The 27,576-nt window shown below is 35.4% G+C and overlaps 1 protein-coding gene across 1 annotated transcript in view; it reads left to right on the forward strand.

The window, feature by feature from the left end:
- The window catches only part of DNAH5 (dynein axonemal heavy chain 5), a 115,589-nt gene that overhangs the window by 61,809 nt on the left and 26,204 nt on the right, over nucleotides 1–27,576 (forward strand). The window contains exons 44-60 of the mRNA XM_066559747.1: nucleotides 1,051–1,227; nucleotides 1,639–1,843; nucleotides 2,321–2,463; nucleotides 3,185–3,319; nucleotides 4,849–4,971; nucleotides 6,004–6,217; nucleotides 6,843–7,066; nucleotides 9,045–9,240; nucleotides 13,439–13,611; nucleotides 16,119–16,249; nucleotides 17,113–17,266; nucleotides 17,929–18,196; nucleotides 18,769–19,000; nucleotides 20,546–20,660; nucleotides 20,873–21,049; nucleotides 24,705–24,908; nucleotides 26,567–26,746. Of these exons, the coding sequence (XP_066415844.1) occupies nucleotides 1,051–1,227; nucleotides 1,639–1,843; nucleotides 2,321–2,463; nucleotides 3,185–3,319; nucleotides 4,849–4,971; nucleotides 6,004–6,217; nucleotides 6,843–7,066; nucleotides 9,045–9,240; nucleotides 13,439–13,611; nucleotides 16,119–16,249; nucleotides 17,113–17,266; nucleotides 17,929–18,196; nucleotides 18,769–19,000; nucleotides 20,546–20,660; nucleotides 20,873–21,049; nucleotides 24,705–24,908; nucleotides 26,567–26,746 (3,051 nt within the window). The remainder of the gene's footprint in view (nucleotides 1–1,050; nucleotides 1,228–1,638; nucleotides 1,844–2,320; nucleotides 2,464–3,184; nucleotides 3,320–4,848; nucleotides 4,972–6,003; nucleotides 6,218–6,842; nucleotides 7,067–9,044; nucleotides 9,241–13,438; nucleotides 13,612–16,118; nucleotides 16,250–17,112; nucleotides 17,267–17,928; nucleotides 18,197–18,768; nucleotides 19,001–20,545; nucleotides 20,661–20,872; nucleotides 21,050–24,704; nucleotides 24,909–26,566; nucleotides 26,747–27,576) is intronic.

The raw sequence follows: 27,576 nt of genomic DNA on the forward strand, positions 1-27,576 counted from the left end.
TATGGGATTGTCGTCGGATATTCCTTCCTGTCTTGGAAACACTCGTGTCCTGTTGACTTGTTGCAAACCTGGAGGTTTGCTGCTTGTGAAGAACTAAGAGTTGCTGCAGAGGGCTGATACTGTATTTTTCTAGTAGTGCCTGAAGCTTTTTCCATTTACAATGATATTAAATCATATGGAATTTTCTGTTCAGTCACAGGTCTCTGCAACACTTGAGAATCGTCACTAATTCGTTTGATGAGTTCCTTTGCCAAGTCCAAAATATTTGTAGTCTTGTTATGAAAAAAGTGTTTAACAAGTTTCCTAAAACATTAGCTGGTAAAACTTCAGTTTTATCAGTGCAAATACATGCAGCCAACTCAAGTGCCTTATGTATGTTACTGCCAAGTTTTACTTTTCAGATTTTTTTAAAACTAATATGGATACCCAGGAAAGTGTAAGTGTAAATTATGCATCCAGGACAGTGGCTCCCCTGAGATTCCACTTGTGTTGTTCCTTTCTGTGCTTACAACACTGTATAGGGCCTGCTGGTGTTAGGTTCTCACAGCTCTGCCTCCTTGTGTTGCCTAGTTTGCAGACAACCATCTCTTGGATGTTAAAATTGTGCTAAAGATTCAGCTGCAGAGAAAGGAATTTTATTTTGCATTGTCACTCATGATTTACTTCCTCATTTTAAAGTGAGATGCAGGCTAAATTTAGCTGTGTTGAAGAGTTCTGTGAAACTAGTTTTCCTTAATCCATAACCTTATAGTTTTAGTATATTTTATTGATAGAAACAGACTAAAGAAAATAAACTTTAAAAAAATAATTTGGATTACATAAGCAAAATTATTTTCATTTCACTGTAAAGTAACCTTTCCAACTTCCCTTTCTTTCCCCATTATAAAATTGGCTATAAAATTGCAGCCTATTGTTAGTTATAATTTTATCCAATAGCATTTCTTTGGTTTCTTCTTGTTTTGGTTTTGCATCATAAATAAAATATCTTGAATTACTGTACTTGAATTCACTGAGACTTGTATTGGAAACTAAATTTATGCTTTGCAACAGGGATTTTTGAAAAAATGTGCCTTCCAAGAGGCAGAAATTCTACGTCAGCTGTATTCTTCATTGTTCCCAGACTTGTACCGTTTCAGCATTCAGTCTCTGCATTGCAAGACTGAGATGTTGGAAGCCTTTGTCATTATGCAGAGCATTAATATGCTGCAGGGCCTTATCCCACCTAAGGTAGGTAGTGTGAATGTTTTTATGTATACTTAACATATTGTAGATAATTTCAAGTAACAAAGTTTTGTAGAGAGGGATTCTTTGATGACTTGGAATGTCAAAAGAGATGCAGATTAGCAAGGAATTCTTTATATTTATTTAGAAAGTAATAGTTGGGATGTGACCTCTTTCACAATCTCACATTTGGATTTGATGCTAAGCACTGGTTTATATTAAACACATGGAGCATGCATTGTCAGTTTTCCTTTTTTTATTTTTGGGTAATTTGTTATTATTTTATATTGATTCTTCTGATCATTAAAGGCGTCTCTAAATTTATATATGACCGAAGACTTCTAACCTTATGTTACTAATGATTATCAAGTAGAGTTTTCAGGCTGTTGAAAATTAAGACCTAACTCAATCCTTCAGGAGCAAGGTGGGGAACTGACTCCAAAATACTTGGAAAGGCTGTACATCTTCTCTCTCATGTGGAGTGTAGGAGCATTGCTAGAGCTGGAGGACAGATGCAAAATGGAATACTGGCTTCGAAAGCATGCAACAGTAAAGCTTGATCTTCCCTGTATCCCAGAAGGCAGTGAAGACACAATGTTTGATTATTATGTGGCATCCGATGGTTAGTAACTCAGCAGGGTGATATGGGGTAAAATTTAAAAGTTATTTTATAATTGTGCTTTTTTCAGAGAATCAATTCAGAAGTATTTTATAGCTTGTCTTCTTTTGTGTCCCTTAAAGTTTTGTTTTATGGCTGTACTTTATTGGTGGTATTGTGGTTAGCTTTTTCCATTTCCAGTGAAAAGTCAGAATATGGATATATTGGTACAAAAGCTGCGTGGACTTTGTGATGATGAATTGTCAAGTGAACATATAATCCTTGTTGTCAAGATTTATGTAGGAAAGAGGAGTAAGCCTCTTAGATACAACTTGAGGGATTCTATGATTATATGATTCTATAAATTTTAGTCTCAATACACAGAGAGGGATTGCTATACATGAGACAGAAGCATAGACAGATCAGGGAACTGAATGGAAAATAAAGGAAGTGATGATGCCTAGTATTTCTAAAACATTAACTTAATTTCTTTCCTGTTAGGTACATGGATGCACTGGAATACATGTGTTGAAGAGTATGTATATCCCAGTAGTGGCACCCCAGAGTATGACTCAATTCTTGTGCCTAATGTTGACAATGTGAGAATGGATTTCCTGATTGAAACCATAGCAAAACAGGGCAAGGTACTTTTTCTATAGTTCATATTAAAGCAAAAAAGAACACTGCCAAAAGAACACATGACAAAAGTTTTGGATTAGCAGTGAAATATTATGTTAGTGAAAAGGAATTTTTTTTTTTTAGATATAAGATGGTGTTTCCAGAAAATACTTCCATGCAAATATGCTTGAACTCTTGAATAGTCACTGTTTCCAGACTTTGTCTTCCCCTCACCCCTTTGGTCTGTAGTGGAAATAACTGTAATTACAGCCAAGATCAGTCAGAATGGAACCAATATTTTCATGTACTGATGGGAGAGGGAGAAGCACATAGGTCAGGAGGCTCATGTCTGACTCTGCTAATTGAACTTTGCCAGCATGGGGCAGTTACAGAATTTATGTAGCTATAGGCTATTCTTCACCAAAACTGTGTCACATAAGCAATTGAAATTTTACAGATACTGAGTCTCTAGATGATTAAACCCTTTTTCAAATAATTAACTCCTTTCCTTGTTAGTGTGATTGTGCTGGATGACATGACCATTAACTGCAAATATTTTTAACTAGTCAGGCCTGCAAAAATCTATGAGACATTAACTATTTTACTTCTACATGTCTCCTGTGAAAAGTTCACTTTACATAACTTTGCTAGTTTCTTTTCTGTTTAAAAGCTAAATGGGACTGTTGAGCCTTTGCCAAGACTCCGAGCTCTTGTGTTTCATCTTATTTCGATATTGTCTTTGTCTAGGCTGTCCTACTAATTGGTGAGCAAGGAACTGCAAAGACTGTTATAATCAAAGGTTTTATGTCAAAATATAACCCTGAAAGGCACGTAACTAAGAGCTTGAATTTTTCATCTGCAACAACCCCATTAATTTTTCAGGTATAGTAGTGATTAATCTTCTCATACAAGATAGTTGGATTCAGAGAATATTCTGATAATTTGCCAGGAGGATGCTTCTGGAAGTGATTCTGAACAATAAAAAAGCACCTGTTCAAATAGTCCAAGTGTTCTAATGCATGTTTTAAGATTTCTGTAAAAAAATCGTTCCTTTCAACTTTTTCAGTAGCTATTGAGCTGTTCTTGGACTTCTACAATAACATGCCTATTATTATCTTCATCTTATTATGTTTTTGTGTCAAATATATCTGTTCTCACTAACTGGGAAGAGCTGTTAGATTTCACTAAACACCATGGGTAAAATAAGTGCTACCCATAACAATCTGTCATTAAAAATGTACTGTCTGCAATTTAAGTTTCAGTCATTACAGTTACTCATTAAAAAAGTAACACATGCAGTGCAGCTGCTCTACATACAATTATGAATGCTTAAATCCTGAACTGTACTGCCTGTCCAAGTTTCTACCAATCTAATGTGAATTATTTCAAGGGTCTTTAATCTCCTGGCAATGTATTTGGGGAATATTTTTAATTCAGTTTGGTATGCCAGGCCAAAGCACTGTCTGGACTGTAAGTGCTGTCTAGAAGCTTGATGAATCACCTATCATCTGCCTGTATAGTATCGTAGAAACTACTAACATTTTATATAATATACAAACACGTAATTTTGGTCTTAATTTCCTTAGGATTTTTTCTTCTATTTATTGGGCTATAAACAAAAAGTAACATATTTTTAAAATGTAAATGTAGATTTAATTGGTGATAGGTGAAATTCTGATCATCAGGACATCTGAAATAGATGTGCAAGACTAAGTCAATTCCCTGTTAACAATCTAGATCAAAACATTCTGTTATGACATGTGCTTTAAAATTACTCTAGCTTCTTTTAATCTTGGTCTACCCGATGCCACTTGTGCAAGATTGGAGCCTAGGCATAGTGTAAGAATGCAGATATTTAGGTTTATACTGAAGAATAATTATGTGTGCTTAAGCAAACTTTCACTTATGATAGAGTAAATAAAAACTAGAACTTAAGAAGAGCAGAGAAATGGAAAGATGATGAGAAGAACAGTAGAGCCAAGTCTACCATTAGGCAAAATTTTCTCATCAAGTGTATTTATATATGTGAATTTAAATATTGATGTATGCTTCTATGAAATATTTTGATACCTGCTGGAAAAGTGTTCCAAATTACATCTTCAATTTAATCTTTATTGCTAGAAATCATCAATTTTGCTGATAAATTAATAAAATGAAAGAAAAGTTTGAAACTTATTCAGATTTATGAAAGTGTTAGGCATGGTTTTCTACCGTAGACACCAGCCTGGTGTTGTATACCTTGAGATTTCAGATATTCTAGTTGAACTAGTGCAATTACCTCCAGCAAATGCCTTGTCTGAACCTCACTTAGTAAAATTCTATGTAACAGGAACATCAACATGTTTAAGTGATTGAATCATGTATGAAATGAAGTGCTGTTTGTGACTGTGCTGCTAATTGCTTTTTAACAGCGTACAATAGAAAGCTATGTGGATAAGCGCATGGGCCCAACTTATGGTCCACCTGCAGGCAAAAAGATGACAGTCTTCATTGATGATGTGAACATGCCCATAATCAATGAATGGGGAGATCAGGTCAGTTTGTGAAAGAAGAAAAAAAAAGACAAAAAGTTTTCTTTGTTTTTATGCTGCGCTGTAAAATTGGCTTCTCAGTCATTCAGAATAGGGTAAAATTGGTATGTAGTACTTTAATTTTAAAAGACTGTTTAAAATTAAAGTACTACATAATATGTACTACATAATATGCTGACAGCAAGAAGCAGTTTGAGTGCTCCTTAGAACATGCCTGTATAATTTTAATAATGTTTTTTAACAACACTCATTTTATAATTGAAAATAAGAAGTCTTTGGTACACAAATTGTGATAGCAAACTGAGATTGTGGGCAATAATTAAAATACTGTGAAACCTGAGATGTAAGAAGTGTCTTCTCTGCTTCAGACAAAATGGAAGTAATGTTTATTTATATTGACAAAGTTGTTCTGAAGTACATTGCTTTGGAAATTAATGTTAGAATTTCTATAGGAGTATAGCTATAGGATGTACTCTCTGTGGAGTTTTTTCGGCTTGTCAAACAGAAATGTAGGGTATCCCTTTATGGCTAAAGAAAAAGGTCTTGCATGTTTTTGTATGGCAGTAGTTCTTTTATTTCATCTTGAAAAACATGCTTGTGATTGTTACATATGAAACTTAATACAAATATTTTGTGTCATTTGCAACATGATGCATTAGTTTGGGCTTGATTGAAAAAAGATGCAAAGATACATTAGTTTGGGCTTAATTAGAAAACTGGAAATTTTGTTTTAAAAGGCAGAAGTGTTTCCAACAGCAATAGAAATCATGCAGCATTCAAGTGATAGTAAATTGTCATGTGAATGGTTAGTTCTAAATGAGGGTACCCCTGTACTCCCACGATTTTTATCCTTAGATTTTACCAAATGTTCTTATTCCCTGCTGTGCATTTTTATCCTGAAGGAAATAAACAGAGGGATAGGGGGCAAGATAGCGTTATACTCTTTGTTAGGTATTTCAAACATTTAAGTATTTTCTGTATTTCATTCAGTTGTACGTATAATATTGTCTTATATAAAACCTGGTTGTTTTACAGGTCACTAATGAGATAGTTAGGCAACTGATGGAACAGAAAGGACTGTATAACTTGGAAAAACCTGGTGAATTTACCAACATTGTGGACATTCAGTTTTTGGCTGCCATGATCCACCCTGGGGGAGGTCGTAATGACATTCCACAGAGGCTGAAGAGACAATTTTCAGTGTTTAACTGTACTCTGCCTTCCAATTCTTCCATTGACAAAATTTTTGGTAAAGGGAAATTTGCTTTGTATTCATCTCATTTTTTAAAATAGTAGTTGATTTTCCCTTATCATTCTATTTGTACACATTATTGTTAAAATTGAGGCCTAATTTCCCCCTGTTTTGTTTACCAGCACATTTTCCTTCAGTAATCACTCCCCACCTGCAATGTAATCAATCTGTAAATTTTTCATGTCCAGTCACATCTCTGAAGCTCTTGGTATGCTCAGATTTAATAAGAATGACATGAAGCTATTGTTTTAGTGACAATGCTGGACAGTTGCTCAGTTGCCACTGCTGCTAAGAATAAGGGACTAAAGACTAGACTTTCACAAAGAATGGGATCATACTGATTTCAGCAGGAGATCAGTCATTCAAGGCCAGTGGAATCTATTTTATGAGAAAAAGAACACTTTAATGTGCCGTTAATTAAAAGCTAAATAACCATTGAGCCGGTGGCAGAATGGTGCTAAGAATGGCTGAATAAAAATTTGAATATACACTGGAAAGCCATTTTAACAAATTTGAAAAGTTTTTTGGGATTGGAAAAAGAAAAGAAACAGAGGATTCAGACAATCATTGCACCTGCTGTTGTGCTAACATGTCTTTGATTTGGCAATTTTTCTTTCCACAGGTGTAATTGGATCAGGACACTACTGTAATGAGCGGGGATTTTCAGATGACGTGAAGAAAACAGTAGCCAAATTGGTTCCATTGACACGCAGACTGTGGCAGATTACCAAGCTAAAGATGTTGCCCACGCCAGCCAAGTTTCATTATGTCTTCAACCTTCGAGACCTCTCGAGGATTTGGCAAGGAATGCTGAACACTACATCGGAAGTGATCAATGAACCACTGGTAAGTGCAGCACATCAGTGACCTGGTTATAATTAGTGTAGGAAAGGGGATGAGAGTCTATCCTGGCATTTGAATTTGCTTAAAAAAAATGCAACCTTAGTGGGTTTTTTAGGCAAATGTGTTTTAGTCTGGGTTTTATAGTACCAACTGATATGTCAACTTTGTTTCAAAATGATGACAAAACCCCCTTTTTTGTCACAACAGTTTGCTTCTATCTGCTTTTCTTATTACTGACAAATGCTAGTTCATTTAAAAGAAGTAAGAAAATAAGTGAGAGGCAATGAACTTACTTTAACCCAATGAAAATGCTCAACTATTGATTAAAAAATTGAATAGTTCCTCCTCTCCAGAACTGTCTTTAGACTTTCAATCAATGCCTAATTTCTGTCTAACAATTAGTTCTTGGCTTATGGTTTAAAAGGAAGAAGTAGGAACAAGTATTAGTAATATTTTTTTTCCATAATCTATCTTTCTTCCAGTAAAATATAATTCCTTTTCTAATTATTTTAAGGAAAAGTCATTTAGACTTTTAAGCTGTGAAATATGTATAGTGCTGGAAAAGCAATGCTTATGGTAAACATATAAAATTTGTTGAATATTGGGGTTATATAATTGCTTCACGTACAATGTGCATCTCTGTTGAATAAGCTCCTGAATTCTACTGCATCTAAAATTTAAACTTCAGAAAGGATTTTAGTTTCTGCAGCAAATAACACGGAGTACTTAGATTATATATATTTGTATATACACAATTAATGTCTTTTGAAGTGTAAAAACCAATTGGTCAAAATACTATTATATAAATTTACATATTAATTCTGAGACTTGATGTGTCAATTGCACAAAGTTCTGTAGGCTGAACCAAAGGTCTTCAAGGAGTACCTGGAATTTTTTCTACTACCGTATGGTAATAGCATAGGATTAAAATGAGTGCTGCTGGTATTAACAGCGTGACAGGTTCTCCTTCTTCATCCTGTGACCAAATGGAGGGACTTTAAAGGTATATTGAATTTGGAGAAGGGATAATATAAACACTTAAACATTCTTCTTTGTAATTCTCTAACTACTTTGGCTGTAGCATTGAAACTGCTATTTGTGTTTGCTATGAAATTATTCGTGCCATGATGCTTATTTTTTCACCCATCTGCTACTTAATGACCAGTTAGAAAAGTGGTTTATCAATACATAAACATGCTAACTGGTATGGATATGGTTTTAGGGCTGAGGAAATAAAATCTTCATACACTTTACTTTGGAACACTAGATTAAAGCTTCTTCCATAGTTACCTGAAAATAATCTTAAATTGCTATTGGGCAGAATAAGAAGCTCAAGGTATCTCTTCTGAAGAACTCCCCAGTACTATTTATTTTCTAAATGTTAATGTTATTTTTAAATTAAGAAATGAAGGCAAAGCTTTAAACTTGCTATAGTTCTTTCGGAAGCCAAATGAGTTCCTCAGTACAAGAGAGACATAGAGCTCCTGGAGCATGTCTCCTGGCAGAGAACTACAAAGACAGTTAAGGGACTGGAGCACCTCTTTTAAGAGGAGAGACGGAGGGAGCTGGGCCTGTTCAGACTCAAAATGAGAAGACTGAGGGGAGACCTCATCAATGTCTGTCAGTATCTGAAGGGAGAGCGTCAGGAGGACAGAGCCAGGCTCTGCTCGGTGGTGCCAAGGAATGGGGCAACAGGCAGAAACTGATTCACAGGAAATTCCTCCTGAACATGAGGAAGAGCTTCTTTAACGGGAGGGTGATGGAGCCCTGGAACAGGCTGCCCAGAGAGGTTGTGGAGTCTCTTTCACTGGAGACTTTCAAGAACCATCTGGATACAATTCTGTGCCATGTGCTCTGGGATGATCCTGCTTGAGCAGGGAGGATGACCCACTGTGGTCCCTTTCAACCTGGCCTGCTCTCCTTCTGTGATTCTGTAAAATGCTCCCTTTTTTTAAATTTTTTTTTTCCTTTTTGTATGTAGGTGCTGATAAAACTGTGGAAGCATGAATGCAAGTGTGTTATTGCTGATCGTTTCACAACCTCAGAAGATGTTGATTGGTTTCACACAGCTGTGGCAAAACTCATTGAGGAGGAATTTGAAGATCTGAAAGCTTTGCTGAATCGTGAAACAGATGCATTCTTTGTTGACTTCTTAAGGGATGCACCTGCAAGAACTGGTAAAGATTTACTTTAATAATCATGGAAATTATAATATTAGGCAAGGGGATATGATAATCTTAGATACTATGAAAAATATGTTGTAAAAATTCATACTAAATTTATGCATGAAAAGTGTCTGTTTCGTCCAGTGGCTTTGAAGGCAGTCTATGTTACCAGCTGTGGCAAATTTTTATCTTAATGGGATTTCTAAGTCTGTATTGATATCCAGTGTCTGTATAGGAGAGCCTTCCTTTCATTTAAATTGGTGTGGCAGAAAGATAGAACTGCCAAATAGTGAGCATGAGTCTTTTTTATTCCAAAAGGATCAAGGAAATTTGTTATGAATGACCTGAAATGGTGGGGTTGCAGTAGTAGATAAAAGATTGCAATGTAGGAAACATGCCCTAGAAATCTGATTAAAAAAATACTGTCTCTCAGCTAATCCAATACTCTTTAGGAAGTAGCTATTAAATGTAACAAATGACTATTAATTCAAATTTTCCTGAATGCTAGTTAAACATCTTTAAAAACCCATGTGACTTATACCAATACCTTTATGTCTTTCAAACAAAAACATGGTGTCACTGACCTCACTAAATGACCTGGGAATATTTATCAATTGTTGCAAAAGAACAGAAAACATTTGTTTGGGTTTAGGGAAGGTCGTTAGATGATTCAGTTATCTGTGTTGGTATCACTGCAATGATGGAGAGTGGAGCAATGAGACTGGCATGAATGGCCAAGACTATTTGAACCTTTCCTTGAACAATTGAAGTAGACAGAAGGCAGTGACAAAAGGAGAATAAAGGATAGGGCATATTTCATTGGAAGGAATAAAATAGAAGTAAAAGTAAACTAGTGTAAGAAAGGAAATAATTACAGCCTTAAATAACTTCCTAAATTTCATCAGTGTAGAGAAGACTGAAATGTAAGTCAGAATGTGCACTGAGAGGATGAGGAGTGATCTTTAAGGCGAAAATTTAAGTCCACGCTAGAAACCATCATATTGGACTGAAAAATAAATGTATTTCTCAACATTTGATAAATGATAAATGTATTTCTCAAAATTATTTGCCTTTTTGGTGACAGATTAAACACACCTGTCCTGTAATGTGCCTTTTAGCATGGAACTTCATCTAAATACAAAGCAGGAGACTCTCATATAGAAAGGCTATATTTTGCCCTCAATAGATTTCAGGACCTAACCTAAGTCCTGAGCCTTGAGAACCCCCTTTCTGTTTTTTGCTTTAAATGAAAATAGTAACAAGCATCATTTTGTTTTATTTGTCCCTATAATGGCATTTAGTGTTTCCCATTATGGTGGAAGCGTAAGAGCAGGACCTTGATTTCTAAGCTCTTAAATATATTAAGAATGGCATCTGACATTGACTTCAAAGAGCCCTACACTCAGATTAGTAATATGTTTACTGGTACTAGATAATATTTTTGTCTCTGGGTTGTAAAAGCACAATATATTTGTCCCTGAGAGAAATACATGATGACTTAGATCTTGGTCAACTTTTAGATCTTGGTCAACTTTTAGATCTTAGCTTCAAAGGAATTGTTTGTGGTGCTAGTGATCTCAAGACCCTCCACCTATTCCAAGGTGTTTTTATCAGTTGGTTTTGAGATAGTTATTTACTACTTGTGATTATGAATCTTGGGACTGAGCAAGACTTTAAAATAATACATTTTGCTGGCTGCCTCTCTAAATAATGGAAAAGTCTGCCCTTAGGTTTTTTACTTGATTATCCAATGTCCTTGGACATTAATAATAAAACTGTAGAAACAGAATTTAGATGATGTAATTATTTTAAATTTTTCAAAACTGTAAAAGTATCACTGCAGTTTAAGTCCTTGATGTATTTCTTATTAGTTTCTTATCAGCTGTAATTTGTTTAAATGTCTTATTCAACTTGTAAGAAATCGATTTCCACTGGGAATACTCCTTTAGTTGAACCAGTGCTTTTACAGGTTAGAATAAGAAGTCAATTGATTTAATTAGATTTTAATCTAGAGGAGTGTTCATATGCAGAAGCAATATAGAGCTAAAAATTCTGAAATTAAGGTGATTTTGAGCAAACAAAAAATGCAATATAAAGAACAGCTGAAAGAGTATTAATAATTTGTGTATTTTGAGAGAGTAGGTTCTGTGGTGAAATGTAATTTTCTTAAAATATGTTTTTAAGTATGTATCTTTGGGTTTTTGTTTTGTTATTGTTTTTCTGTTGTTTTTTCCTTTGAAACTGCATGAGCATTAGAAAGGTGCAATAGAAAGGAAATGGAGAAAAATTTTGAAAGAAGAAAAAAGTTACAGACAGTATTCTAAGTACAGTTGAGTTTACTTGGAGGTTGGAGTTCTTTTTCCCATCTTTTTGTCCCTTACCTTCACACTGGCTTCTAGTGCTTTACTAAGTCTTAGGGAAATACTTATTTTACTGGGATGATTTATTTCATTGATTTTAATTATACCAATTAGAGATAATGTTCTGAATTATATATTTCTTCAGCAAGTTAGAAGAGGCTTAGCAAAACCAACTGATTTAGGATAACTGGAAAAATACATCCTGTAGCATATATAGATCACAAAATCCTGAAACTAATTGAGCTAAATGTATGTAAATAAGAGCAAAATGTACTCTACTAGTATTATTTTTGAGGAAATCCAAATGACCAACCCTGATGTCTGCCTGCTGGCACTGTTTCAATGAGATTTGCCAGGTATTTTTTAACGAAATATGGTCTGTATGAGAAGTGAGTTGGATTGAAAATTGCTGAATGGTCAAGCCCAGACAGTGGTGATCGGTGGCTCAAAGTCTAATCAGAGACCAGTAACTAATGATGTGTCCCAGGTGTCAGCAGAGGGTCCAGTCATCCTCAATATTGTCATTAGTGGTCCAGGTGTCAGCAGAGGGTCCAGTCATCCTCAATATTGTCATTAGTGGTCTGGGTGATGGGGCAGTGTGCGCCCTCAAGCCAGCTCCCAGATGACACAAAACTAGGAGGAGTGGTTGATACGCCAGAGTTTGTGCTGGCTCCCAGATAACTTAACTGGAGCTCCATAAGGTTCAGCAAAGGGAAGTGACAAGTCCTGGACGTGGGGAGGAAAGGTCCCATGCACCAGTATACACTGGTGGTCACCCACCTGCAAGTCAGCTTTGCAGCAATGGACCTGCAGGTGCTGCTTGACACCAGTAACATGAGCCAGCAGTGTACCCTTGCAGGAAGAAAAAACTAGTGGCATCCTGAGCTGCATTAGAAGAAATACAGCCAGCAGGCCAAGGGAGGTTGTCCTTTGCCTTTTTCAGCACTAGTGAGGCCACGCCTGGAGTGCTGTGTCCAAGTCTGGGCTCCCGAATACAAGAAAGACGTAGATATACTGGATAAAATCTATTTAAGAACTTGAACATCAGTTATCACTTTTTTTTTTCTTTTTTTCTCACTGTGGCAGTCTGTCCAGAGATATTGTGGAGTCTGTCTTTGGAGGTATTCATAAGCCACCTGATCATGGTCTTAGGGAACCAGCTCTGGGTGGCTCATCTTGAGCAAGGGGTTGGACCAGATGATCTTCAGAGGTCCCTGATGATCTCAACTTTTCTGTAATTTTATTTGCTGTAAGAATTCCTATGAATGAAAGCATGTCACCTTTCAGCATGGTTAAGGTTATGAATGGAAAAATGAGGCAGCAGCATTGTTACCTCCTTTCTTTGAGAGTTGACTTGTGCCTTTTATATCACCTAAGGAAACAAATTTATGCTAATCACGGTGAATATATTTTTTTGTTGTGGCAGTTATTAATTTCAAGAGCACATTTTTTCTAGCGCAATTATTTAATCAATTTAAATTGTTTTTCATTTAGAGAAAAGATTATTTGCATTTTTTAACTGCAGTATTTATTTACCTTCATTCTCTGGTGCTACTTTTTTTCCAAGCACCCTAAACAAGTACCATTTTTCATCATTCAAGTTTTAGATAAAGACGACTATTTAGTTTTTTTCTCATTTTGTCTTTAAAAATTACATTGCTGAAATTACCATTTCTTGCAGGCAGGGTGTACTCAGCATTCTCGTATGTATATCTAATATATAATACTATGTATAATAAACCTGTTTCTGGGTGGTGAAAGTTCCAGTTATCTTTACTTACTTGTCCCCTCATTGAACCTTTGTCAATTATTTAAACTGCTAAGGTTTTATTACTTGATTTTTGTTCTAGATGAGAAACCAGAGGAAGCAAACTTAGATATTCCCAAAATCTATGAACCAATCTTCTCATTTCATCAGCTACGGGATCGTTTAAATAAGTTTTTGCAAGCATACAATGAGAATGTTCGTGGTACTGGAATGGACATGGTTTTCTTTGAGGATGCCATGGTTCATTTAGTCAAGGTACAGTCTTGCTGGATTGCCATTTGTTGTTGTTCACTTGCCCACATCTCTTTTGAGTAGAGGTATGCAGGAATCAAGGTAAATTACTTCTGAAACTGCAGCAGCTAATTTATTGCTATCAAATATTTGATCTGTCACACTGTGACTAGTTGTTAAAACCTATTAAAAACTTTTTAGAAAATGCACCAGATGGAACTATTATACCTATCTTTTATGTTTGGTGGGATCATGGTGCTAGCTATTCTAATTTTATTTCAACCTTCCTCCTAATTCTTCTGGGAGCCCTTCCTGTCTTTTGAATGAGTCAAATGAAATTCAGGTTAAGACATAATTGGTTGCTTCTGAAGGAGTACGCACAGCAGAGTAGGAATTAATGTAGTCCAAAATTCTTTTGTAGATCCACAGTATGCTCACTACTTTTAAAGTTCTTTTGAGTATGGATTGGAGCTGACCATAACTTTCAGCACAGCATAGCTTGATATGATTGTTCACACAGAATAGGCCTCATACAAAGGCTCTTTAACACTAGAACCCCTATTGTCTAAGTTGAATACTGAGGTTTTTGGTATTTTTTAAAATTATTAAGAACTGTATATGTAATTGCATCATCCCCCCAAATACAATATTAAATATCAAAACAATCTAAATTTAATTATAGTTGACAAACACATTGCATCTGTGGTTTTCAAAATTTTTTTTTTGCGTTAATACTTGTTATTTCACAAAATTAGTCTCTTTCTTTCTAAGGTTTATGGCAAAATTAATGATGTTCTGCTCTGGATTTCTTTAGGACAATTGTAAATCATCACACTTACCAATAAGTTTCTCATTTATTTCTAGAAAAAAACTATATAAGTTTAGGATGCAATACATTTTTTTTCACTGAACAGCCACCTGTCATCAGAAATATCTTTGGGTAGTTAGATGGTAAATACCTGAAATAATTTATTAGTATTTGCTTGGATAAAATGATAATTTTATGCTTTATGCAAAATGCTTTGCTTGGATAAAAAGTGTTTCTATGATTTTAAATTCTTGAAAACAGGAACAACTGTGTAGAGCTGAGACAGCGTCTAAGAGAAAGTGAGATAGGCACAGTTGAGGTAATGCCAAATCTGAGCTGACATAATATGGCTTGAATGAGTTAAAGCTGAGGGATATCTTAAATAGAGTGCAAAGTTTCCAATTAACAGCTTGTGTGCCTCTGCCTGGAACAGATGTAGTAGCCATTATTGAAATGATCAGTGATATTGCAAGGATGTTGTGCAAATTAAATTTTCTTTCTCTGGTTAAATAATAAAGCTTAGAGTAAGCCTTTGTACTTGATTTTATCTTTCTTATGAAATGTTAACCAATGGAAAATAACAAATACATTACATTCAATATGTAAAATAAATAGGTTTAAAATTAGAGGAAATTGGCATGACTATCTTTAATGGCTTAGAAAGAGGTAACTCAGAGGAAGGGCAAGTAAGCGTCCCAGGTTGTTTACTGATATGATGGAATTCTGGAGTCATCAAAGAACTGTTCAAGATAATAAAGAGAACAGAAGCCAATCCCGTGCATCATTGCTTGTACAGAGGAGACCAGCTGCTAACCAGCTGGATGGTATTATTGTGTCTTTGAGAGGGAATTGGCTCTGTGCTGCTCTGGATATTAATGTAGGCTCTTCTGGGTAGAGCGAGGATCTGTCAGCTTGCAACTGATGGGCTGCCATGTTTCATGGCATTGTTTTTTGGCTGTGGGCAGTAGGACAAGTGCTGTATGCAGTTCACAGTTACCACTGAATTTTTTTTTGCTCTGAATTCTAAAGGCTTTGTTTGTTTACATTGCACAGTCCTGAATTGAGGGGAAATGCGGAGCAGTAGGAAGCTACTGCCTTTTGATTTAAAATATAAATAATGAAGTGGGAAAGAAATGTTGATCTAACTGGGAGATGTTTCACTGTGATCAAATATTCGTACTTGATACTGTGCATTTTTACAGTCAAGTAAATGAGAATTGTAACAAGTTTCATTATAAAGGCAGCATTATTACCTGCTGCAGAGAATACTGAAGACTCTTTGTCCTGAATTTAACATGCCTGGGACAACCTGTCCTTCAGGTCACAATGAGATGAGTCTTACCAAAGTTATCCAGAGGTCATGGTATTGGGGAAATGATTTCCTTCCCAATTTTGATAATCCCTCATGCTGTGATAGCACATCATTAAGAAATCACAGCTGAGATTTACTTGCACTTTGTGGCAGATGTAATTCTACTGATAACTGAACATACACAGTGATGGAATCAAATGGTTGCTATTCTATTTGACAGGTCAACAGTAAACACTGCAAAGTGCAAATGTCCACAGAATATATTAATAGTAATATAGAATCCTTTAAGTAAACCTTAACATTTTAATTTGTTCTTCATTTCTAATATAACTTTAATAATAAAGTAGCATAGAATTTTTGGATGTGTGACTCTTACACATTGTAGCAATGAAAAACTCGTATATTACACAGATTTCCCGTGTGATTCGCACTCCTCGTGGAAATGCTCTCTTGGTTGGAGTTGGTGGCTCAGGAAAGCAGAGCTTGACAAGACTGGCATCCTTCATAGCTGGCTATGACACATTCCAGATAATGTTGACAAGGTGAGTATTACCTGAAATTTAACTAAATAAATACTTTGTGTTTTAAGTCTTCCTATTAAAAAACCCAGGCTGACATGCTCTGCTTAGTGTAGTCTGATCACTGTCACATAGAGTGGAAGGACATGACAATCCTTTGAAACTTGCTTGATTTGCTTGATTTTCTACAATAATTGTGCATTTTTACTATCTTTGGAGTAGGAAATTATTTTGTTTCCTTCACAAAAAGAGAGAGTATTGGCAGCATCAAGTTATCTTTGTGTCTTTACTCAGTACATTAAATGGTACTAAAAATATTTTTAGGTGGTTATCTGTCCAAAAGGCCTTTATGAATTAATCTTGTAATATTTGAAATACTGTCATCTGAGGAAGATGAATCTTTATCCCTGCCCTCTACTTTGGTAGATCTTGGTATCTATAAGTATTTTGATAACCTTTTCCAAGTACATTATTCCCTTATTTCACATTGCTCAACCCAGTGTGGTTTCTTTTGAAATAAAGATAAAAAAAAAATTATAAATCCTCCTCTGAATGCTTCAGAATGAATGCCATCCCAGCTGTCTGTAGGACAGGTCAATTTTGGTACTCAAATGTCATTTTAGTGAAGTGAAACGATTTTAAATCTTTTGCAAGTATGTTGGCTGCAGAAGAAATTGTAGTTTCTCATGTAGGAATGTCCCTTGGTGTGGGTCTCATCAGAGGATGTATTTGAAATAAGCACCTTTATGCCCTTTATGCCTTAAGTTCCAAGACATTGTTTCTAACTTAAATTTGCTTGGGTTTTTTTACCCTTTTTGTCAGAAGACTTTTTTTAAAAGAGATGAGTATTTGTTCAACTAACTTTTTTTTTTTTTTTTTTTTTTTAGATCATACAACACTTTAAATTTGATGGAAGATCTGAAACTCTTATACAGAACAGCAGGACTGCAAGGCAAAGGCACCTGTTTTCTTTTTACAGACAATGAGATCAAAGATGAGTCTTTCTTGGAATACTTGAACAATGTTTTGTCATCAGGCGAGGTAAGATGATCAATTTTCTGTTTTTTAAAAATCATAATTCTGAGTTAAAATAACAGAATTTATTTGAATATTTTGATATAAGTCAGAGAATACACTTCCAAAACCTAGAACTCAAGTGCTTCTTATTATTAGAGTATTATTAAAAATGAATGCAGTCTACAAAATCTACAGAATCCTAGGTTAGACTGAGCGAAGCTAGCTCAAGGGACATGACAACAGCTTAAAAAAAATAAAATTTAGACTCGAGAAATATTACTGATGTTTTAAAAAGTTGTCTGTTAAAGTAACTATTATTGTGCAGTTCATTTTTGTATGGTAAATTCATGTCCAGAATGGATGGATTTTATTGATTTTATTTACTTATTTATTATTTCAGAGTTATGTTTCAGAGTAATTGCTACTAGTTATTAGAATATAAAGAGAAGGAATGAAAGCTATTGGAATGTGGGGTTTAAAATTTGCAAAAAGTTAGATTTCAACCTATTTAATGGAATCAATTAATTAAAAACTTGTTTCAAGAAAGGAGTTGGGGGGGTACTAATAACTTTAGTGTCTGAGATGTATGTCCCTTCCTACAATGCTGTGTATTAAAAGAACCTTTTGCTACATCCTCTATTTTGGATCATCTCAAAAAACATGAAAAATCTTCCTTCTTCCCAAAGGTGTCAAACTTATTTGCACGTGATGAGATAGATGAGATCATTAGTGACCTCATTCCCTTCTTCAAAAAGGAGCATCCACGAAGACCTCCAACCAGTGAAGCTCTGTATGACTATTTCATGGCCAGAGTCCGTCAGAACCTGCATGTAGTTCTTTGCTTTTCACCAGTAGGTGAAAAATTCCGAAATAGGGCCCTGAAGTTCCCTGCTCTCATTTCTGGATGCACTATAGATTGGTTCAGCCGATGGCCTAAGGATGCGCTGGTGGCAGGTACGTCTAGGTTTTATCTTTGCAGACACATAATTTTCTGATCAGTGGTCATGTAGCTGTTTTAATTGTGTTGAATTTTACCAGAAGAAACTTAATTGATTCTAAAATTTGATGTAGGTATTTTCTTCTTTAATGCCTGTTTTATTAAGTTGTCAAAATATTTCTAACAGAGCGATGGTTTTGAACACAGTTTAGAGAAAAAATTCCCCATGAAGATGTCTTAAAAGTATTTGTAAAGAATGCAAAGATGCTACTAAAGAAAGAGATTATTTGTGAATGTATCTGTGATAGAGCATACAGTAGAAGGCTGTGATTACCCAGTCCCTGGTAGGTAGCAGCTAGGTTCAGAGTGAAAAAGCAGTTGCACACTTGGAGATGAAGAATGACAGATCCTTAGCTATACTTTTTATTGACATTCAGAATCTGATGGTGAAGAGTAAAGCAGAATGGGTTTTCAGAAGCTGGGTGAAAGCCAAGATACTACATGCTGACTTGTTTTATAGTGACTTGTTTATTAGCTAAGATGCTTTTATAAATATTTACTTACATTTAGGCTTTCTTTCTTTCCTAAGTGTCTGAACACTTCCTGTCCTCATTTGATATGGACTGCACTGCTGATACAAAGAGGGAAATTGTGCAGTGTATGGGTTCATTCCAGGATGGAGTGGCAGAAAAGTGTTCTGATTACTTTCAAAGATACAGACGTTCTACACATGTGACTCCCAAATCCTACCTGACCTTTATTCAGGGATATAAAACCACATACAAAGAAAAGCATGCTGAAGTGCAAATATTATCAAACAGGTAAACTACTAAGGTTACTTCTGTTTTTCTGTAGTTTTCTTCCCCATGTAGGTATATTCTGATATGCTTCATTTCAATGCATGGCTTGTCTCCTTGCACAGCAAAAAAAAATATATTTTTAATTCCTAAAATTATGTGAAGGTGTAATTTATTAAAATATTATAGTTACTCTTGTCATATAAGATAAAGACTATAGATATTTGGGGGGGGAGAAAAATGAAAAAATAGAGGTAGAGGGAATATGAGGTGAATATAAATTATACCCATGTATTTTCAAAGAGTGAAAGAAGACATCTACATTTAATTTCATAATATATTGATAATAGCATTTAATCTGCCAGTTGGCAACTTTTATTTCCTTGCTGAACACTTGTAACCTCCTGTTATGAACACATAAGGAATATCCTAAGTGGTTTTGAGAGCCTCACTTAAACTCCTGAGATTTTTACTTGTACATTATTAAGGTGCTTTTGATATACTTATTCCTATTTTCAGATGCTTTATTAAACTTATGATACCTATTTGCAGATATATCTTCATGTCAGAAGCACCCAACTATAATGTAAAATTAGCAATTAGTGTATCAGTTGGTATCACCCTTAAGAAAAACTGCCTTCTCAGTTTTGAAAGATTGTTAGTAAGAGCTGGAAACCTTAAAGAAAGGCTTATTTGTTTATTTGGCTTTGAAACATTCTTTGTCTTCAAAGTCAAATTCAGTTTGAAACCTGTAGTTATGCTAAGGTTGAAGGCTTGTAAAACAGAAGGGTGTTGCCCTGTTTTTCTACCTTCAGATTTACCAAGTTAGTTCATGAAGTTAGTCCAATTTCTTCCACTTAAACTTAGTTGCACTGTCTGAATTTGTCAGGGGTTACACTGTCTGTTCTCCTATATTTGTTCAGCTGTCCAAATACTGCATAGCCTTTGTCATAGCAGTCTCTGTAGAGGCCTTTTAAACTTGTCTGGAAAGTCCCAAGTGAAGAGTTTTTGATAGAAAAAAAAAGCACTGTTGAAGGGGCATTTTAATGCTGAATCGGAGAAGTCTTATCTCAAGACTATTTTTCTTTTTCTCTCTTTTGCTTGGTCTTGGTTTGTTTTCAGTTTCCACTTCAAATAAGAAATATTGATTGGTTATAATTTTCAGAATTTTGGTGATCAGAAAATGCTTTCTTCTGTACAGAACTCAGTTCTTTGATTATTGGCTCAAGAGGGACAGTGACATTTATAGAACCAACATGTAGGATTTTATGCAATGATAAACGCATACTGTTTGATCAGAAGTGGGTAAAATTTCAAGCCAAAAACTTTATTAATGTACTTCATTGTCCACTTTATTGATTCTGAAGATATCAGAAAGGTAGAAGTTCTTGTCCAAGGTTTTTTTTTTTGTGTAAAGCATCTTTTGCAATTGTTCATTCTGATTGATGTGATTCATTCTATATATTCATTCTGTATATTCTATATATTCATTCTATATATTCATTCTGGAAAGTAGAGTGTAAATTACATAGTGAATGAGATGCTTTTTATTTTGCTTTTTAACTTCAGAATAAATACTGGTCTGGAAAAATTGAAAGAGGCCTCTGAGTCAGTGGCTGCTCTAAGCAGAGAACTGGAGGTAAAAGAAAAGGAACTTCAAATTGCCAATGAAAAAGCTGACATGGTATGTATAGCCTTCAAAGTGTATTGCTGTTTGATTTTTTTTTTCTCCTTTTATTCCTTCTATTAAAAAAAAAATTAAAATGAAGTTAAATGTTGGAAAGAAAGGATCTTGGAGAAAATTATGGTATTTGAGTTTTCTGGAATTTACCAGATATGATTTTGCAAAAAAACCCCTCTTTTAACTTATGGCATGTGGGTTTTCTCACATTCTAGGTATTGAAAGAAGTTACTGTAAAAGCACAGGCTGCTGAGAATGTGAAGGGTGATGTTCAGAAAGTGAAAGACAAAGCCCAAGCTATTGTAGACAGTATCACAGTTGACAAAGCCATTGCTGAAGAGAAGTTGGAGGCTGCCAAGCCTGCTCTGGAAGAGGCAGAGGCAGCCTTACAGGTTAGTACTTGGATCATGTGTAACATTACCACTAAGAAGGTGAATGTCTTTGAAACACAAAATTTCAGGTGCATTGCCATAGCTCTTCACTTGATAGAAAAAAATATATGCATTTTGAACTTTAGGTTCTATTTTGTTTTTCTTATTTCACATGAGTACCAACCAAAGTAGTCAGTTTTGAGAAAAGGGCAAGTTCTAACTTTCTTTGAAATTATAATTGAATATAGCATGTGCCGCAGGTTAATGTTGGACTAGTAACTGAATATTGATACTATCATTAAACAACTTGTGTGCAATGAGTGAAATGCTGTCCATGTAAAATCAGTTGTAATTTCATCCAAATCCAAACCTTCTATTTTAAGTTTTTACAAAGAAATTGCATTTTCAATAAGTTTTCTGGTCCACTATTTTCCGTCTTTAAAAAAAAAATCTTTCCTTAGGAGCTGTAGCGTTATCAAGACTTCATTTTCTTCACCATACTTTTCTTGTAAAGCTTTTTTAATAGAATGTCCATACATTTAAGAATGAAAAAGATTAATATGGATTGATCTTGTGTAATGTTTATCTTTGTCTGCTCAGCTGACTTTATAGGAGGATGGGCCTTGACTTTATAGGAGGATGACATTTTGCTGTGTGCAGTACTAGTGGAATCTGAAATATACCTGTTGGATGCTAGCAGGGAGCTCATATCTCAAGAAATAGAAAAGTATGAAGAAAAAAACCTGAAGGATAGACAAACCTCAAAGGGTTTTATGTAGATTTGCTGGAAATTGCACCTTTCCATTTGAGAGGCTGCCAGTAGTTGTGATGGTTAAAGACTGATTTGAAAGAATGGGATTATTAGCTTTGAAATCTAGTGTAGAAGAATTTTTATGGATCTTCTGAATGTAAGACTTCACTTTGAGTGAGAGATGTTTAACAGCCTCTGACTGCCATGATGCTTAAAGGACAGAGTGCAAAAGTCTAAATGAAGGTTGATGACCTGACAGCTGGGAAGAGTGAAGTATGGGAGAAGGTTTGTATTATAGGACCCTGATATATAGCCACAGGAGAAAGGTTAAAGAGCTAGCGACAACAAAACAGCAAACCTGGTAGTAGGCAAGCATTCTGACAAGTGAAAAAATAAGTAATGTTAATTAGTCAGCATCTGCAGTATAAAGAGGGCACCATTATCATGTGTCTAGATCTGTATCTTATTAAATGTTACTTTCTGCTTTTGACTGAAATGGCTGAACCAAAACAGTACTGCTCTTCTTGAAATTTAGGGTGCTAATAAATGAAAACCTGATTTCAAGAAAAAGCAACAGTGGCATTATTGTAAAACTTTTCAATGGGAAAAAGTATTTGGGCTTAATCTCGAATTTTTTGAATTTTCTCTAATAAATTGCTTTGCCTATGTCTAAAGCGGAAAGGCCAACTATCATAAAAAGAGACCTAGCAGAATGTATCTATGTATTCTCAGCATTCATTCATTCATTCATTCATTCATTCATTCATTCATTCATTCATTCATTCATTCATTCATTCATTCCCTTAAGAAAGAATCGTCTCTGTATGGGTCTGCATCTTTCAAAAAATGAATCTCATAATCACTATAGATTTGCAAATCCAAGCTAGGGATTCCTATAGTAGAATTCTGCTTGCAAAGTAGATAAATGCCTATTAAAATATTTGATAAATAGAAAGGTCATTACCAGATTAAAAGAAAAAGTGATTAGTTATTTTACTCAATTTTTAATATATTTTAAGAATGATAAATGCTACATTAAGAGAAAGGTAGGTACACAATGTCTTATAAGCATTTCTAAACATATAGTGAGATCAGTTTGAGTAAGAATTGTCAGAGTTCAGAAAAACTTTGTTGCATTTTGCCCTGTAATAAAAATAGCACATTAAATGCATAACTATAAACAAGTAAATAAATAAATAAAATTTAAATGTAAAAATTTTGCCACAATTTGTATGTTAGCAAAATAAGGCTGAGCTGAATTTCCTAATAGTCACTAAGAAACACTGGGTAAAGTTTTCATACAGATATCTGGAAAATCTCTGGTGAATTATTTGATGCACACTGAACCCAACAAGCAGCAAAATATTGAAGGGAAGCAAAGGGCTGGCAGAGGGAAGGCGACCTGGGTAGTCTGCAGTGCTTTGAAGTCCCTTTATTGAAGTAAAGACACAAGTAATTAAAATCTGCCTTCATGAATTCCCAGTGAGGCATGGGCTAGGCTAGAAGCAAGATGTCATGGTACTCACAGTATTCTGTTGCTTACTGTTTGGGCTGTCCTATACTTGGACTGATTAAACTGCCTGTAAATAAGCAAAGCTTCTGCTCAGAGTTGTGTGTGTTGTAGGAGTGGGTCTGCCCATTAGCTGTTCCCATTGTTCAGTGGTTTTGTTGCTTTGTATGGGGTGCAGTAAAAACTGCTGCTCAAATCAATTCTCCTCTAAGGAGACATCTTCAGCAGACTTTTCTGATAAGTCTTTTCTGATTCATGATGTAGGGTTATGAGTTACAGTGTTATATTTACAGCCTAGGCTTATTAAGCCTTACTTATTAGGCCTTGGGTTTTCATACCTTATTATAGCATATTTTTCTTGCAGGCCTGTTTCTACACCAGGAATATTCCTGGTAAGATGTATTAGAAGGTACAAACATATACATATACCTGTCCTTCTCACTGGTTTCCTTAATTCACCTTCATTTGCTGGATGTCAACAGTATTGGAATTAAATACTAATATAGCTGGATGGGACGTGCCTGGGCTCGTCTGGCCCTTGCTGCTTGATCAGAGGTGGCAGCTGTGGTGGTTTCACCTCAGAGACACCTTTGGCTGGCTGGATATTGCAGCTGGGCACTTGGGACAAGTCCAGGCATGCAGGAGCTCAGGTTTACCTCTGGCGGGGAAGCTTTAAGGTGAGGTGAAGGAAAAGGAGTTGGGTTCTGCTGTAGGGTTTCGATCCAGAACTTTATTCCTGGCCCACAGGCCTCTGAATCTCGTAACAGCTCTAACAGAACCACCAAACCGTGTGGTGGTTGTTCCTTTTAACCCCAGGGAGAGGGGGGGAGGGAAGGGGCAACCAACCAGGTAAGGGGGAGGAGTCTCAGGGGACAAATGACACCTGTATGGCCCAATGTCCCCAGGGCTGAGAAGCATCTTTTGAACTCTGCCAATCACTTGATGCCCTTCTGGAATGCTAGGATTGACAGACAGTGCTCAGCAGGGGTCAGGGTAGGGGAAAGAAGAGGTGATTGGCACCTGGGGAAGGACCAGGAAAACTTAGGCAAGCTATGACATCACACCACAACAAACAGAAAGTATTTCCTTTCTAGACACAGTTTCTGGTCAATTTGTTCGCATTTAAAAAACAAGTAAAATTTCAAGCTATTTCTGGTTTGCTCTTTTTTATTGTCAAAACTGTTCATGGTAGTTTTGAGTTTTAAGGTGCTGTGCTGAGGTTTCCTAGGAGTTGATAGGAGTTAGTAGTGAAAATCTGATGAGGGGGTTCTTCTAGCTTCATGCTTTTTAGAGGTAAAAATAACATATATATTTTTTTTCCTCCCATTGATTAATACTATTGGTGAGCTTATGCTCCATGTTTTATGAACTAAACAGTAGCCATAATTGCTTTACCCCTTGTTTTCAATTCCTAGACAATAAAACCTGCAGACATTGCCACGGTGCGCACCCTGGGCCGGCCGCCTCACCTCATCATGCGCATCATGGACTGCGTGCTGCTGCTCTTCCAGCGCAAAGTCAACCACGTCAAAATCGATCAGGAAAAATGCTGTACTGTCCCATCGTGGCAAGAATCACTGAAACTGATGACAACAGGGAACTTCTTACAGAGCCTGCAGGTGCTTGTGCAACCTTTTTCTTTTTTATTTATTTTATTTTTATAATGTAAGAAAATAAGGGACAATGTTTTCTCTGGCGTTCATAGGAGAGCAAATGTGCGAGGGAAATCACACAATAGATCTGAAATGTTAAGGGCTTAAGAATAAATATATCAGAATGAAATAAACTTTAATCCTACTTGCAAATTCATGTTATAAATCAACTATAATTTTTCCTAAGTAAGGTAATGAAATTGTTTTAGGTGACAAATGACTCAAAGCTTGAAGCATTTGGTTTGGATAGCCATTACTTATCTGTTTCATTAAACCTTTTTTTCTGGTATTTAACTTTTCATTAATTTTCAACATTTTAGCTTGTGCTCTAGTTTGGAAAAGCATAGATGGTTATTAAGATGAACACAACCAGGACTTTTTAAAATGTGGGATTTTTTTTGGTTCACAGGATTTGTCTAGGGCAATGGAAAGACTAACTAACTGGTAAACAAATCCCTTTTCGTAACTTAAACTAATAATATTATAATTTATCTATCTTGATCTTGCATAATATTTATCTTTGCTCAGCTGACTTTATAGTCAGGATGTGCCTCAAGATATTTTGCCACGAGCAGTACTAGTGGAATCTGAAATATACCTGTTAGATGCTAGAAGGGAGCTCACATCTCAAGAAACAGTAAAGTATGAAGAAAATTCCTGAAGGATAGACAGACCTCAAAGGGTTTTGCATCACACTCTCTGCCCCATCAGACAGTCCATGAAATGTAGGATAATCCACATCATACGCTATGCCTCTCCATCAAAAACCCAAACATTATTGGAATGAATGGTATATATTCCTGCTCCACTGAGTGTTATCATTCCTGATTTCTGCATTTTGAGTTTACTCAATTTGTCACTGGTCTAGTAGGAGGCTTGACCAGCTTTGTGTGGTTGGTGGTGGCATGGATGCTGTTTATGTAGTATTCACATTGCATCTACTTGTAAAAGTTTTTAATTTTCTATAGGACTTCAACATTTAATTTTGCTTGTGCTTAATTAAACCCATTTGTGCTTCAGGGAAGAGCTCTTTTTCAAGTTTGTCTGGGATTGGGTTTCATTATACATTGTAAATAAATTTGAGGGAGAAAATTGAGAGCTTTTCAGGAGGAAAAAGGAAAAATATGCTTTTTCAAGAAAAGAGTAAAAATAAATTCTTTTAAAATCAAATGCATTCCAGTAATTAGACAATGTAATTTAAGGGTAAGAGAGATGGCTTGACCTTTGAAAGGACTGAATTGCAGAATGTATGTTTTTGAACTAGAGTTTAGCTCTTCATTTTCTTTTTGAAGATTGTTAGAACTTATTCTGTATTAAGCAAAATGAAATTTTTAGCAGGACCAGTGATATTTTGAAACAACTATTAGCTGTCTAACAGGAGTAGTGAGTGTGAGATAGCAAAGATCATAAATAAAAGCAAACTTTTTTCCATTTTGTAAGTATATATAACAGTGGAATGACTTTGTAAAGGTCTCAAAGATACATGTGACAAATAATTTCATATAAGTTGTTTATAAGTAACACTTGTGATCTTTCTGGTGTTCTATGTGTTCTGAAGTACATGTAAATATCATTTACACTTACTGCATATGTTTTGTAACTTGCACTTTCAAAAATTTTTTCAGCAATTTCAGAAAGACACAATTAATGAAGAAGTGGTAGAACTTTTGAGCCCTTATTTTGAAATGGTGGACTACAACATTGAGACAGCTAAGAGAGTATGTGGGAATGTTGCTGGCCTTTGCTCATGGACGAAAGCTATGGCAGTATTTTTTTCCATCAACAAAGAAGTATTACCTTTGAAGGTATATCTGTCAAAGGCATATTCTGCTCCTTCTCATCCTCACCTGTTTGCACTTGAGGATTTAATGTGTGGGAAGCTTCGTCTGCCTTATTTTAACTGGTGGTTCTCTCTCTCGAAATTTATTACCTTGAACACTGTACTTCTACAATAAAATATATTTCAAATGTACTTCCACTTGTACATTTGAGTTGTCAAAATTATGAAAGACATGGTGTGATTTTAGGCCTCTGGACCCCTACTGGATGGGATTAAAGCATCTATCATCTAGTTAAATACACTACTGCAATTGCTCTACATTAATTTTGAATTAAGTAGAAAAAAGCCTTGAGATTTGGTTCTGTTAATGTTCCAGATCTCAGTTCATAAGAATATTGTACAGATACTCTTCATCAGTGTTATGAAGAGAAAAAAAAACAAAAACCAGGCCTAAGTAGTTAGAATGAAAATCAGGAAGAACATGGTCAAGTATTTTTAACAGAGAATAGCTTGTATTATAATGGGAATGACTGAGAAGGGAGCAAGATTTGTATTTCAGCCTAGAATATTGGTTGGACAAATCAAGAAGACTTCTAGAGGCATCATTCTCTTCTGCAAGCCATGCCAGACACACTTTTGTGTCACATGAAGAATGACTGGCATTTCCAAAAGTATTTTTAATTATTTTTTTTCTAATTGACATTAAGCCAACTGTTCAAGTGCAGCTATCTGAAATAAGAATTTAGTTTGTTGTAAAATTCAAATAAAAGGTTTTGCTGAGTTATGAAATCTCTACTGAAGAGTTTGATTTGGAAATGTAGTAGAGGAAAACTTTCTGAAATATATTATAGCAAA

This window comes from Molothrus aeneus, chromosome 1 (assembly GCF_037042795.1).
Source record: "Molothrus aeneus isolate 106 chromosome 1, BPBGC_Maene_1.0, whole genome shotgun sequence".
Classification (NCBI taxonomy): domain Eukaryota; kingdom Metazoa; phylum Chordata; class Aves; order Passeriformes; family Icteridae; genus Molothrus; species Molothrus aeneus.